Source organism: Manis javanica, chromosome 15 (assembly GCF_040802235.1).
Source record: "Manis javanica isolate MJ-LG chromosome 15, MJ_LKY, whole genome shotgun sequence".
NCBI classification, from domain to species: Eukaryota; Metazoa; Chordata; class Mammalia; order Pholidota; family Manidae; genus Manis; species Manis javanica.
In genome coordinates this window covers 38,124,694-38,137,503 of record NC_133170.1, presented here as the reverse complement: position 1 = coordinate 38,137,503, position 12,810 = coordinate 38,124,694, and the positions used below count along the sequence as shown (strand labels likewise).

At 46.5% G+C, this 12,810-nt stretch overlaps 1 protein-coding gene across 8 annotated transcripts in view; it reads left to right on the top strand.

The window, feature by feature from the left end:
• COL6A6 (collagen type VI alpha 6 chain) overlaps positions 1–12,810 on the top strand; it is a 161,863-nt gene that overhangs the window by 118,287 nt on the left and 30,766 nt on the right. For 2 of the 8 annotated variants that reach the window (XM_073222986.1, XM_017675501.3), the window contains exons 32-34: positions 634–645; positions 3,865–4,358; positions 11,048–11,144. In XM_073222986.1, coding sequence (XP_073079087.1) covers positions 634–645; positions 3,865–4,358; positions 11,048–11,144 — 603 coding nt within the window. Of the gene's footprint in view, positions 1–633; positions 646–3,864; positions 4,359–8,699; positions 8,857–11,047; positions 11,145–12,810 lie in introns of those variants that run through there. The other 6 variants (XR_012125637.1, XR_005058938.2, XM_073222987.1 and 3 more) reach the window with 5 other exon arrangements.

The following is a 12,810-nucleotide window of genomic DNA, read 5'->3' as shown; positions in this document are numbered from 1 at the left end:
CTGCACCAGGACACAGCAGCCACTAGCCACATATGACACTGAGTCCTGGAAAGGTGATTCATGCATCTGAGAAGCTGAGTTTATTTACTTTTAATTAATTAAAATTTAAATACATGTGGCTAGTGGCTTCCATATTGGACAGTGCAGATCCAAGGCTTAAACTTTAGTTGCTTCAGAGTAAATTCACCTCGTGTTTACATATGCACACACCCACAAATGCACATATATGCACTCTTATGCATATGTATGTCTGTATCACTGATAGCTATAGATCTCTACATGGGGAAAAGTTAGAGTACAGAGAGGTTAGGACCTTTTAACTTTCCAAATTCACACCTCTGTGGAAATAATGCTCTCCCCAAGCAAAGGTTCTTCCCCTCCAACAGCGGCTTCAGGCTGCTGATTCATGGCTGTATATCGCCCCACTTTGCCCCTCTTATTCCCTATGGAAGGGATGGTGCTTTCACCAAGATGCTGGGCTCCATGTGTATTTTCCACAAACCCTGTCTGTGGCCTTGATGTCTGAGTCACCTGCAACCAGCACGGGGCTGAGCCTCCGCTGCCACGACTCTCCCACCCAGCACTGTTCTCCTACCAAATAGTAACCCAATCTTCTTTTTTCTGCTTCCCCAGCCGGCAGACACGGTGAGTAGTCTTTATTTACAGCATATTATAATCAAGCTCCAAAATGCTGCACTTCTGGAAAGATGACTTAGAACAATGTGTTTTGCCTGCCAGATGATATAAATTTTATCTGCACTGTCTCTGCTGCCCACACTGGTAGCACAGTCCTGCTGCCAGTTGAGTCACTCCGCTTTAGCTGTTTCACAGCTGTTTCTCAACCAAGTGGTTTGATTTTAATTAATATTTCAGTGACTAGCATTGTCACTTCCCTTACCATTAGACTCTTTGTACTACCTCTTTCCCTCACTGGCTTTCCCTCTCTCTTCGTCCCATTGTGTCTGTAGGCTAGTGGTCCAGAATAGAAGGTGAAGACGGCAGATGTAGGGGGTGGCGGGGAGGAAGAACCATAGACATCATGTGAGCTGAGTGCGCGGCCCTGATGACCACGGGGCTCGTGCCTGCTGTTAATCCCCAAATCAGCTTAACATCTTTCTGTGCCTGTTTTTAACTATTTTACAAACACTGATGACATGATGCTTTTGTATAAGCCTATCATCACCCTCTTAGGCCTTTACACTCCTATACCTTTTGTGTAAACACATCAATCCATGCCCTCTCTTTGCTTGTTCACTCAATCAATAAATAATTATTAAAAATCAGTTATGTGCCAGGCTCTGTCCCAGGCCCTGGGGACACAAGGCTGAGTTAAGAGAGACGCAATTCCTGTCTTAAGAGGTTTTCATTCTAGTGGAAGACCCAGACCACAAACAATAAGTGAGAGAATTACAGAATCCTATAGCTTCTGGGACAGAAAGGAAAAGCACCCCCATCACGGAGCAGGGCCCAGTCAGGGAGGGGTAAGTGCTTTCGGAGGAAGGGCTCTCTGCTTTGAGGCCATGAGCCCGCATGTCGGACCGAGCAATGAGAAGACGTGTCTTTGCAAGCGCCAGGCCAAGACCAGCGACGGGAGGGCCATGGGGCCAGACAGGCCTAGGCGCTTTCTAGGCGCGGCCAGAGCCCAGTCTGCCTGAGGCGTCTTGGGGCAGGGGGGCTGGTATGTGAAAAAAGGCAGAAGTCCGGAGGCGCCAGATCATCCTGGGCCTTGTAGGTCGTAATACGGAGGCTGGGTGTGCTCACGTTGGACTGGGAGGACGTTAAAGGGTTTATTGGGGGGAAGAACGTTAGCTGATAAACAGCTTCTGAACGCTCGCGCAGGCCAGTGGGGCGCTCAGGGCCCGAGGACCGGTCAGCAGGGGCTGCGCACTTCCAGCACATGCCTGGCGCCCGGTGGGGTGGCCACCGCGGCGTGGCAGCTCTGCGGCAGGGGGCAGGGTGCCTTCCGCTGTGCCATCATCATCGGCTCCACGCCAGGGCCAGAAGCACCGGCAGCACTCAGGGCCCCAAAGCTGCATTAGGTCCGCGGTGGCAACCCATGCCTCCAGGAGGGCCACCTGGGTGCCCCTGAGTCCAGCCCAGTGCTCTAGGAATCTCGGGGTTCAGCTAGCTTGCTGGACTTCCGAGGGTGCGTTTGGCATGTTGAATTAGTCCTTAGGTGTTTTTTCCTGAAAACTTGAATTTTTCACATCTCCAGCCAGCACTACCTTTTTCTCCTTCCCTTCATCTCTACAGCACATCTGAAGCTTCGCCAGTCGTTCCCACACGCACGTAACAGCCCGAACAAATAGCCAGCAGAACCACGTTCACGTCTGATCATAAATTCCCTCTCTTTTTATTGGAAAATCGACATGACCTCAGTCATTTAAAACATATCTCCCCACCCCTCCAAATCAGAGGCTGATAATTCATGTTCCGTCTCCACTGAGGAGCAGCTTGATTTGGGGTGGAATGTTTGCTCTACTGGCCCTTTTGCCTGGAAAGGGCAGAGCGCAGGGCCAGAGGCAAGGATCCTCTCGCACTGAGCCGGGCCAGAGCCGGAGGCCCTGAGCTCCCCGGGAGGGCGGCTGGGCCTCTACTGCCTGCATTACCTCCGCTCTCACGTGCCGGGCACTCCTCCGTGGGAAGCCCGTCGCGGACATTTCCTTTTACCAACCCACATCTCAACACCAGGCATCTCACCCATTATTAAACTTTTCTTCTTCCTGTACCTGTTTTGCAAAGAGCCGTGTCTGTTTGGGTCTTTTCCACTTAGTTCACGTTATTAGGTCCCTGATAGACGGCAGGGACCAAAACCGTGGCCGATCAGAAGAGACGGTCCCTGTCTCTGTGCTTCACAAATTAGTGGGAGAGGAAACACTAATCCTATCAGATGATCAGACAGATATAAATTGCCAGCTAGGATAAGAGCAGGTACTGAGATTAGAATGAATGAATTGGGATCAGTGAATAAATCTGAGCTTAACACTTACATCCCAGTTTAATGATCATAATTCCAAGTTTCTGTAGTGATATGACATATTCATTGGTTAAACTTGAGGTTTCCTCATTCTTTAAGTGGTACAAAATGAAAAAGTCCATAATAATAATTAGAATAATTACAGCTAGCATTAATTAGGCACTCACTGTGTGCCATGCCCTGCTTTACCTGTGTTATTTAATCCTCAGCAGAGGGCTGTGCTTTAGAACTGGCAGTTGACAGACAAGCAAACTAGGGTAAGTCACTGGGACAAGGTTGCCCGGGTAGCCAAGGTGTAAACTCCCCCACATCTGCATCCAATGGCATATGCCAGGTGTTTTCCAACCTTTCCAAAATTACCAGCAGAAATTTCACACCCATGCCCATTCCTTTTTAACCCGTTACATTTCCTCATTAAGTTTAGTTTATAAAGCAGGCTATACATTAATAATTACATATGTCATAACTATACACTATAAAGCATATTATACATTAAGTAAAATATATATGCTGAGTAAAGTTCCAGTAATGAACATGATAGCATTGATCCAGTCTCTGTAAGTAAAAGAGTATATTCATGAGCTCTTTACTATTTAGAAGGAATTTAGTAATCAATTTGCTAATTTAATTAAAATGCAAATTGACTTACAGACTTTTTCTTGTCTTTATTGAAAGTGAAAATGTTTTTTAAAATAGTATTTTTCAATATTCAATATTTAAATATGTAATATTTCAAGTGCTTATTTAGTATTTAAGTTATTCATACTCAATTTTGTAATGTTTACATATTTGAACATCTAACACTTAAAATTGCTTTGCCTTCTGTGTCTTGTTTTTATTTTCAAGTAAGCATGCCACATGCTAAGGAGCATACTCTTGCCTTTTAGGAAAGCCAGAATGCCCAGTGCACCCTACGGAGCTGGTGTTTGCCTTAGACCAGTCCCGGGATGTCACGAAGCAAGAATTTGAGCGGATGAAGGAGATGGTGTCTTCCCTGGTGAGGGGCGTCCGGGTCCGGGAGAGCAGCTGCCCTGTGGGCGCGCGCATCGCCATCCTCTCCTACGGCTCCCACGCCAGGCACCTCATCCGCTTCTCGGACGCCTACAAGAAGAGCCAGCTTCTCAGGGAGATTGAAGCTATTCCTTACGAGAGATCCTCAGACAGCAGGGAGATCGGCAAAGTCATGAGGTTTATTTCCAGGAATGTTTTCAAGCGCACGCTTCCAGGGGCCCACGCGAGAAGAATTGCCACGTTCTTCAGCAGTGGTCAATCTGCCGATGTCCACTCCATCACCACGGCCTCCATGGAATTCAGTGCCCTTGACATTGTCCCGGTGGTGATTGCTTTCAGCAATGTGCCCTCCATCAAGCGTGCGTTTGCGGTAAGATGGTTGAGCCTTTCACACAGGATTTTTTTTTGCTTATCCTCAGAAGCCTCTGTAATAAAGTATAGAACTACACTATTTATGTAGCAGAACCATGCTGAGCCCTTATCTGCATTGCCATGTCCAGTTCTCACCAGTAGTAAGTACAGGCTAGGTATAACTTTCCTCCCTTTGTATCTGTGAGAAAACTGAGCCCGCAGAAGTTATATGCCCATGTTCACATGGCTAAGAAGTGGCAATGTCTGGACTTGAACCCAGTTTTTCTATCCTAGTGCTTCTCCAAGGGGCTGTCTGAATTGCCTCTGGGTATAAAGATATTAAATTAGGAAGGCTTAGGGAACATACCCAGATATCACTTATGTGGCTGGAGTAATAATCATTGCTGCACAGTGAAAACCAGCTGACAGATTTTATAACTTCACCAACATTTGTATGTGTTGCGCAATGATCACCACAGTAAGTCTAATTAACATCACCCATCACCACACATAGTTACAAAATATTTTTTGTGTGATAGGAATTTTTCAGTTTTACTCTCTTAGCAACTTTCAAATATGCAACAGAGCAGTAAGTGTAGTCATTATACTGCATGTTACAACCCATGACTTGCTCGTTTTACAAGTGGAAATTTGTATCTTTAGACCCCCTTCACCATCTCACCCATCCCCCCATCCTCCTCCTCTGGCAACCACTCTGTTCTCTGTATGAGCTCAGGTTTGGGTTTTGTTTTGTCTTTGTTTCTAGACCCCACATATAAGTGAGGTTGTATGGTACTTGTCTTCATCTGTCTAACTTATTTTAATTAACATAATGCCCTTAAGTTTCATTCATTTTGTTGCAAATGGCAATATTTCATTCTTTTGAATGGCTGAGTAATATTCCATTGTACATGTGTACCATGATATCTTTACCTATTCATCTATCAGGGGACACATAGGTGGTTTCCATGCTTTGGCTTTTGTAAATAACCCTGCAATAAATGTATAGGTACATATATCTTTTCAAATTGGTGATTTTGTTTTCTAAGGGTAAATACCCAGAAGTTGAACTACTGGATTGTATGGTGTTTGTATTTTTAATTTTTTGAGAAAGCGCCATACTGTTTTCCATAGTGGCTGCCCCACTTTACATTCTCACCAACAGTAAACAAAGGTTCCCTTTTCTCCACATCCTCACCAGCACTTGTTATCTCCTGTCTAAGTGACATTAGCCATCCTGACCTTTCAGACACCCCGTCAGTCATGGCACTGCGGCAGGGTTCCCTTATAAACAAACTGTCACCTCTGTGGGCCCCAAACGTGGAAACTGTGGAGCGGGGCCCAAGCGACAGCAAAGGGACACTGGAAATACAGCCTAGACAGAAAGGCCAGGCACCTGAAAACCAGAGAAAAAGGAAAATAAGATACAACAGAGTCACTGACTTCAGTGTGTGAGAAATCACTGCTGGGAAAACCAGCCAGCTCAATCCAACCTGGCAAAACCTCCTATCAGACAAACCAGGGGTGAGAGCAGTCAGGACTTCAGGCAGGATTTAGGTGAGAGCAGTCTGAAGGCAAAGCAGGCTTACTGTTGCATTGGACTGAATGGCTAAGTGCAGGTGGTCAGGATGTCACCTTTCTCAGAAGGCCTTTTCTAGGGGTGGTCACATGCCTGTCAAGCTGACTCCAGTCTGTCCTGGAGCCTAGACGTTAGGACTCATGGCCTTTCGGAGCCCTTTCAAGAGCCATAATTTTCTGTGAAGATGTTAAAACAAGCAGAACAGTGTGGAAATAGAGAACTCGTCTGTTAGACATGGAAAGCAGTGCCTGTGCCCCACCGCTGTGGTGAAAATGAAGCAGTGTGAGGCTGAGCGACAGTCTAGGACATAGTAAACACTCAAGAATGGCAGCTCTTGTTTTAATCACTATTGTTCTCATTTATTTGCCGATGCTAAACTAAAATCTGTTTAACAATATTAAGTCTAGGTTGTAAGGGAGCTGACACTGCTCTTAACATCACTGAAGTAACTCAAAATTATGCAAATGAACAGACTGGTTTATCAGGCTCAGAAAAGAAAATGTATGTAAATTAGGAATACTGAGCCAGGCTGTGCAAATATAGTGGTTATGAGTAGTGGCAGCTCAAAAATTCTGTGAGAGTCCTCGTAATTCCCTTATTGAGAGCCCCACTGTCTCTTGGTTTTATTTAGTAGCAAAATGAGACAACTTAATATCCTGATGCAAATAATTGATGGCACTCATGATATAAACTTAGACGGACACAATTCCACCACTCACTTAAAAGTATGTGCACAGCATATCACTTCAGAAAATGTATCTTGGTGTTTTTAAAGCTTTTAAGTGTTAACAGTCTTATAGATTTTATCCAAATCACCTAGAGACTCTTAGCTCCTTTCTTGAAGGGGTTCATCTCACAAGAGCCCCAGTGAAGACCCAGGCTCCTGACAGTGACCCTCTCACACCTGAACACTGGCTCCAAAACCTCCGGGCCAGGGGGTCGGAGATGCCCACAGAGACCAGAGGTGGTCTCCAGGCTCATTCAGCCAGCAGATGCTTAATGAGTATCTCATGTACCAGATGCTGTCCTAGGCTCTGGGGACACAATGGGAAAATAGGGAACCCAAAGGGCCACCCTCAAGGAGCTGCATCCTAAGCAGCGCTGTCTGGACAGGCTCAGAACAGAGGCATGTGATGTTGGTGAGAACCCAATACATGGCATTGCAGAAGAGGAATTGTGTTACTACTACATTTACCTCTTTTTCTTTCTTCTGTCCATTCTCTTCAGTTGTGCTTACCTGCACTTAAACAGTTGTTTATTAGTATTTTATGGACAGAACTAAAAAGTTTAATGCCAATAAATTTTTATTTGGATGTCATGTTTTAAAACTCCAATTTGTTTCCTAATTATCATGACTTTCTAAATCCAAGTTTATCTGAGAGTTTAGCAGTCCAGTGTGAAATCTGGGACCCAGATATACATGTCAGGGCTCCAAAGCAGCTGCTCGGCCAACACGGGTTGGTTTCCCGTATTCTGCGGCAAACAGGCTGCAATCTTGGACATTTCTCATGATGGAAGGAAGCTGAGTGATGCACTGTTCATCCCTCCTGAAATGGAAGGCCATTTTTGACTGGGAAGAAACCCCAGTCTCAGCTTTATTTTGTCACTAGGGTTTCCTTCTAAATTTGTTTGGCAACTACCTCCTTCTTCTGGTGACATTTTCCTAGCTGCACATGAAGAATTCTAAAATAGACTGACTCATTCTTTCTACTGTAGTTATAGGAAACATCTCTTTTTTAATGAGCCTGATTTTGAAAAATGTTACTCTCCTGCTTAGCATTGCAGATGAGAAAAACAAAGTGTAATTGTTTGGCATTACAGGTTATTTTGTAATTGGACACAGAGCTGAAGTGTGGGGGTGGATATTAATGGTAAACATGAGCACTTTAATCACCAACCTTTTTATTTTTAAAAGGATCTCCTTTGATAATACAGAATTATCTGAAGAAAGATGATTATACATAATATTAATTGTATCTTTTCTCAAATGCACCAATTTATGGAGCCTTATGATATTTAGAAAAGAAAGAACAAGGTGTCTTCAGAACTACTTGCTTAATGCCTCCTATCACCCATCTGTGGACATCCTAGCTACACTTTCGCCTAAGCTGGTGCTTCTTTGAATCCACAGAAAAGTGAGAAGGGAACCACTGGACGCTTTTATTTTAAATCCCCAGCTCACATTCAGCTTAATGAATTTTCTATAATATGGTGGGTATAGTTCCAGTGAGATGAGTGATCTCTAAAACCACATGTGCCCTACTTTATTGAGTAGATTACTTGAGGGGTGGGAGGCAAGGAGAGCACAGACCCCCTGTGGGCTCTCCCAGCAAAGCAGTGCAGCAGAATCCATGAGAAGGATGATGTGAGGCCGACACCAGTGTGTTGGTGCGTGATTGAATATGAAGCTGAATCACCAACTAGTGCCACCTCCAGCAATATGGAAGCTGGCACATTGTAGACATTCAGAGCACAAATCAATGGCATGGCCCCTGGACGGCATCCTGGGGACACTGTCACACACTGAGGTGGGACCCACTGACATGCAGCTGCGGTCCCAAAGTTAGCTTATGCAGAGGATGGAAGGTGGGCCCTATTTGTGGAGGGCAAAATTAAAACTGGAGCCTCCTGTATTCTGCCCTCTCTGGGCTTACTTACCCTGTTTGGGAAAATGGTGTGACTGGATTACATGGTTTCTAAAATCTGTTCTAGCTCAAACATTCTGTAATTTTTTTTTCTGGATTCTGGTACTTGGCAATAACAAAGCCCTTTCCCCACCAGATGTACCAGCTGGTCTGACCCATGCTCTCTGGTTTTGATTTCCTGATCACTCGGCACAATCCAGATGAAGTGCAGGCACCATTCCCTTGAAACGCTGCCCATATACCTATTAAAACCAATAAAAAAACAGCCTGATTGTTTCTGCTGGCATTTTAATCAAGAGATAAAACAATGTTTATAGACCCAAAAAACCCAATTTAAGCTGCTTAAGTACACACACATACACACTCCAGGTGGATTTCTTGTAATGATCAGATACAGCTCAGGTGGCCTCTGGCTCTGAGTCCAGGTTAGCAACCTCTACCCTGTGCTCACCTAGACACTATTCAGCATTTCTTCAAAGAACCGTGTGCACAAATAATCTGTGAGCAATGCAGGTTTTCCTGAAGGTGGTGTGTCAGCAGGAGAGGCACCGTCATGCAGAGAGCACTGTGCTCCACTACGCAACGTCCCCACAATGTCACACCACCCAGTCCCTTCTCCACTGCTCTGCTCTCCCAGGCCCTGCCTTCCCAACTCTCTCACCACACAACGCTCCCCTCCACTGCTTTCTGTTTCCTCCTTCTCAAGCTCTTGGGGCACCACGCACTCCTTTCTCTATACAACAGCGCCTGGACATTGAGCTACAAACTACAGTCCCCACCTACTCCCTCTGCCGTCCCCTCTAGTCCAAAGGCATGAAGGCAAACGGTGGTCTGCCAGGGAGGAGTCCTCAGAGCACAGATTCCCCATCTGTTACACACAGAACATACGGGCGGGCGCAGAGGTGAGCCTCAGGGAGCGCCCCATTCCCGCCCATTTCCCTTGCTTCTCAGCACGCAAGATGGAATGTGGCCGCGCATGCTCACCTCCCGCAAGGCGCTGCCAGCTTCGTATCCCTGAGCCCTTGGGCCCGAGGGACTCGGATGTGCATCCCCTGAGCCGTCCGCACTGCTTGGGGGAATGGGCGCACCCCATACACACCCAGACGCCCACGTCCTCCCCATAAAGCATGGGAAGGGAACTTCCCAAGAAAGGGGATGAGCCAGCAAGACCCCCAGGGATATTAAATGCATCTGTCCCGTCTCCTAGGCATTAGAAAGGATCAAAACTACAATTCTTCTTCAGCTATCAATGATCTCTGAGTCAGGTGGCTGACAAGCTAACTATTCTTCACTGTTTGGAGCCTCCCTATCTTCTGCCCTGCAGCCCCAGGCAGGTCAGTAACAATGGCGCCACCTGAGAAGGCGTGGGAGTTGCCCTGCAGCGGCTGCCTAGACAGGGTCTGCCTGGCAAAGCCAGCTCCACGCCTGGCTCACGGTGGGGACTCAAAGATGGGTGTAAAGACTGTGATGTCACTCGGTTCTTGGGACTTGGGGTGGTAGACATGGGGCGGGGGCTCTTATCCTCTTCCTGAAACGGCTTCTGTGTCCAACATCTTTTTTTTTTCTAATTCATTTATTTGTTCATTAATTCCTTCCAACATCTTTTGATCCATCAGTTAACCTTTGAGTTTCGCACCTGTTAAAGGGGATGACAAACATGAGCATGAACTCACTGGATTGTAGAAATGATGGCAGGTGTCTTGCCAATGGGTTTCAGCCCGGGCAAGTTCGCTATGGATTCAGTGTGACCAAAGAAATTGACAGCAAAACGCTCTTTGGGGTGAAAGGGTTATACCCAACTTTATTTCCAGGTGGCAGGTCAGTCATTAGAATCCCATTCACTCTGAGCGAGTCTGCATGCAGCAAGCTGGTCTCTGCTTCTGGGCCCCTCTGTCCGCACAATTGTCCTGCACAGCCGTCCTCTGGGCCTCTGTCCCCAGTGCTGCCTCTGCTCTGCTCTCCTGAAGCCTTGCAGCCCTCACCATGGTGCCCCCAGAGCACTGGGCGGAGCTCTTTTTATAGAGTCAACAGCCATGTAGTGCCCACAGGTATGCAGTGAGCTAGTCAACCATGGCCAGGTGAGAATCCTGTCAACAGGAACTCTGATTTTCTCCACAGCAGGGAAGTGCTGACTGGTCTCTAAGGAGCCACGCGGTGTCCACCCTGTGCCAGGCAGTGCCTGGGTGTGTATGGGGTGAGCCCATTCCCCCAAGCAGTGCGGATGAACTCACTCATGCTAGGTGGTAGTGTGATTATTCCATTCTACAGATGAGGAAACAGAGAGGCAAAGAAACTTGTCCTACAGCCACAGGAGTGTGGGTTTCAACTCAGACTGTGCTCCAGGCGCCCAGCACGGTGGGCCTCCCAGGACCACCTTAGGAAGAGAGCGCTGCTGGCCCCTGTCTCGGTTCTCTGACCAGCCCTGGGAGGCTGTCACAACCCCATTCGCTGAGCTGCTCTCTCTCCTGCCTCTGCTGCTTGCAGATTGACGACACGGGCTCATTCCAGGTGATCATGGTTCCGCCTGGGGCTGACTACACGCCTGCACTAGAGAGGCTCCAGCGGTGCACTTTCTGCTACGGTAAGACCTACAGGGAGAACATAGTGTGAGCAGGCCCGTTCAGCATGTCAGGCACTGCTGGTAGTGACCTTGGGAGAGTTTCCCTGGGGCTCTGGGCTCCCCTCTCCACACCGCATCGCCCACAGAGGGAGCCTCTCAGCGAACTGAGCAGAGCCTCCCTGGAACCACAGTGGGAGGGCGACATTACAGGTTCTCTGCTTAGTGCAGCTTCCTGGAAACAGTAATAATTTTTAGAAAAATATAGCCTGCCTCATTGCCAAGATTTTTATGCTGTAAATTATATTTATGTTTTCTAAATCGCAAATGTTCACAACCCCCAAAAAATGCTTTACAGTAGAAGGAAGTTAGCAGAAATTCATGCATTTCTCATGGGAAGAAGCTTGACAGACACTCAAATGTTTATTTAAGCATCAAAAAGATTTACTCTGTCCATTGTGTTTTATACACAATCTCTACATCTAGCTAGATCTATATTTGAGTACTACTAATTTGAGTGTACTCAGAATTATGAAGACGGTGGATGTTGCTGAGATTACTGGGTGTGTGTGACAGCTGCCAGTTATCAAACATTTATTGTAAGCCATGCACAGTTCTAATTGCTGTCCATAATATTGAGAATGGTGTGATGGAGTTCATTCTTAAGCTACTGTGCTCACTGTGTTCTAAGTACTCTTCCAATTGTTTCATTCAGTCTGCAGGATCGCCCTAAAAATGTTGGAACTATGGTTACCCCATTTTACAGAAGAGGCAAATGATGCTTAGAGAGATGAGACAATTTGCTCAGGGCCTCACAGCCAGATCATGCCCAAGAAAATGGGCTTTAAAACACTTGCAATTTATGATGAACAGATATTCTATTATTCTGCTCCCTGAAACTCTATATTTGGCCTTGAAAAAAATGCTTTAATTTCTCTCCTTCTCCATGTTTATCAACAAGATGCTAATGTTTATAAATGACATCCCAGGGAGGCGGCGACTTGGGGAGAAGTAGGATTTCTTACAAGGACCCTCCCCTCTTTCTATCCTCTTCCCTTTAACCAGTGTCCCTCCTTCCGCCCCCCAGCCCCCAGTAGCACAAGGTTGGTTGGGCACTGGCGTTCCCACTCAGAGCAGTTCCCGGGCCAGTCATGCTGCAGGCAGAGGCCCCACCCTCTGTATTCTCAGCCTGCTTTCAGATGTGTTCGTTCCAGCAGCATGCCGGGATGCGGCGCAGTCAGAAGCACGTGTGTGACTGGGGATAGATTTTGGCTCCATTTCTTGGCTCGAAACCTTGTTTGTCTCTTAATGGAAGGTATTTTGGCTCGCACTGCCTGCAGTTAAAAAAAACACAAAATTGAGCAGACCGCAGCCCGCTGTCCCTGATTTTAGAAACGGGCTTGCACACAGGTGATTGTTCACTGTCATCTGACCATTAAACACAGTCATAAATTTGACTGAATTTCAGTAAGGGCATAACTTGCTGAAAGCCACATCCTTATTGAGTCCATGAGCAAGACCAAAGTTAGGAAGTTGGCTGCATCCCCCAGGATCTGCATCCTGGTTATTAACCTTTTGTGTAATTGCTCTTATTTGCAACCCAGGCCCATATCTAAGTACCAGCTGTTCACAAGCATGTTCCTCCATTTCTTTCTTCCCTTTAGTGTTTAAAGAGGCATTCTCACCCTTA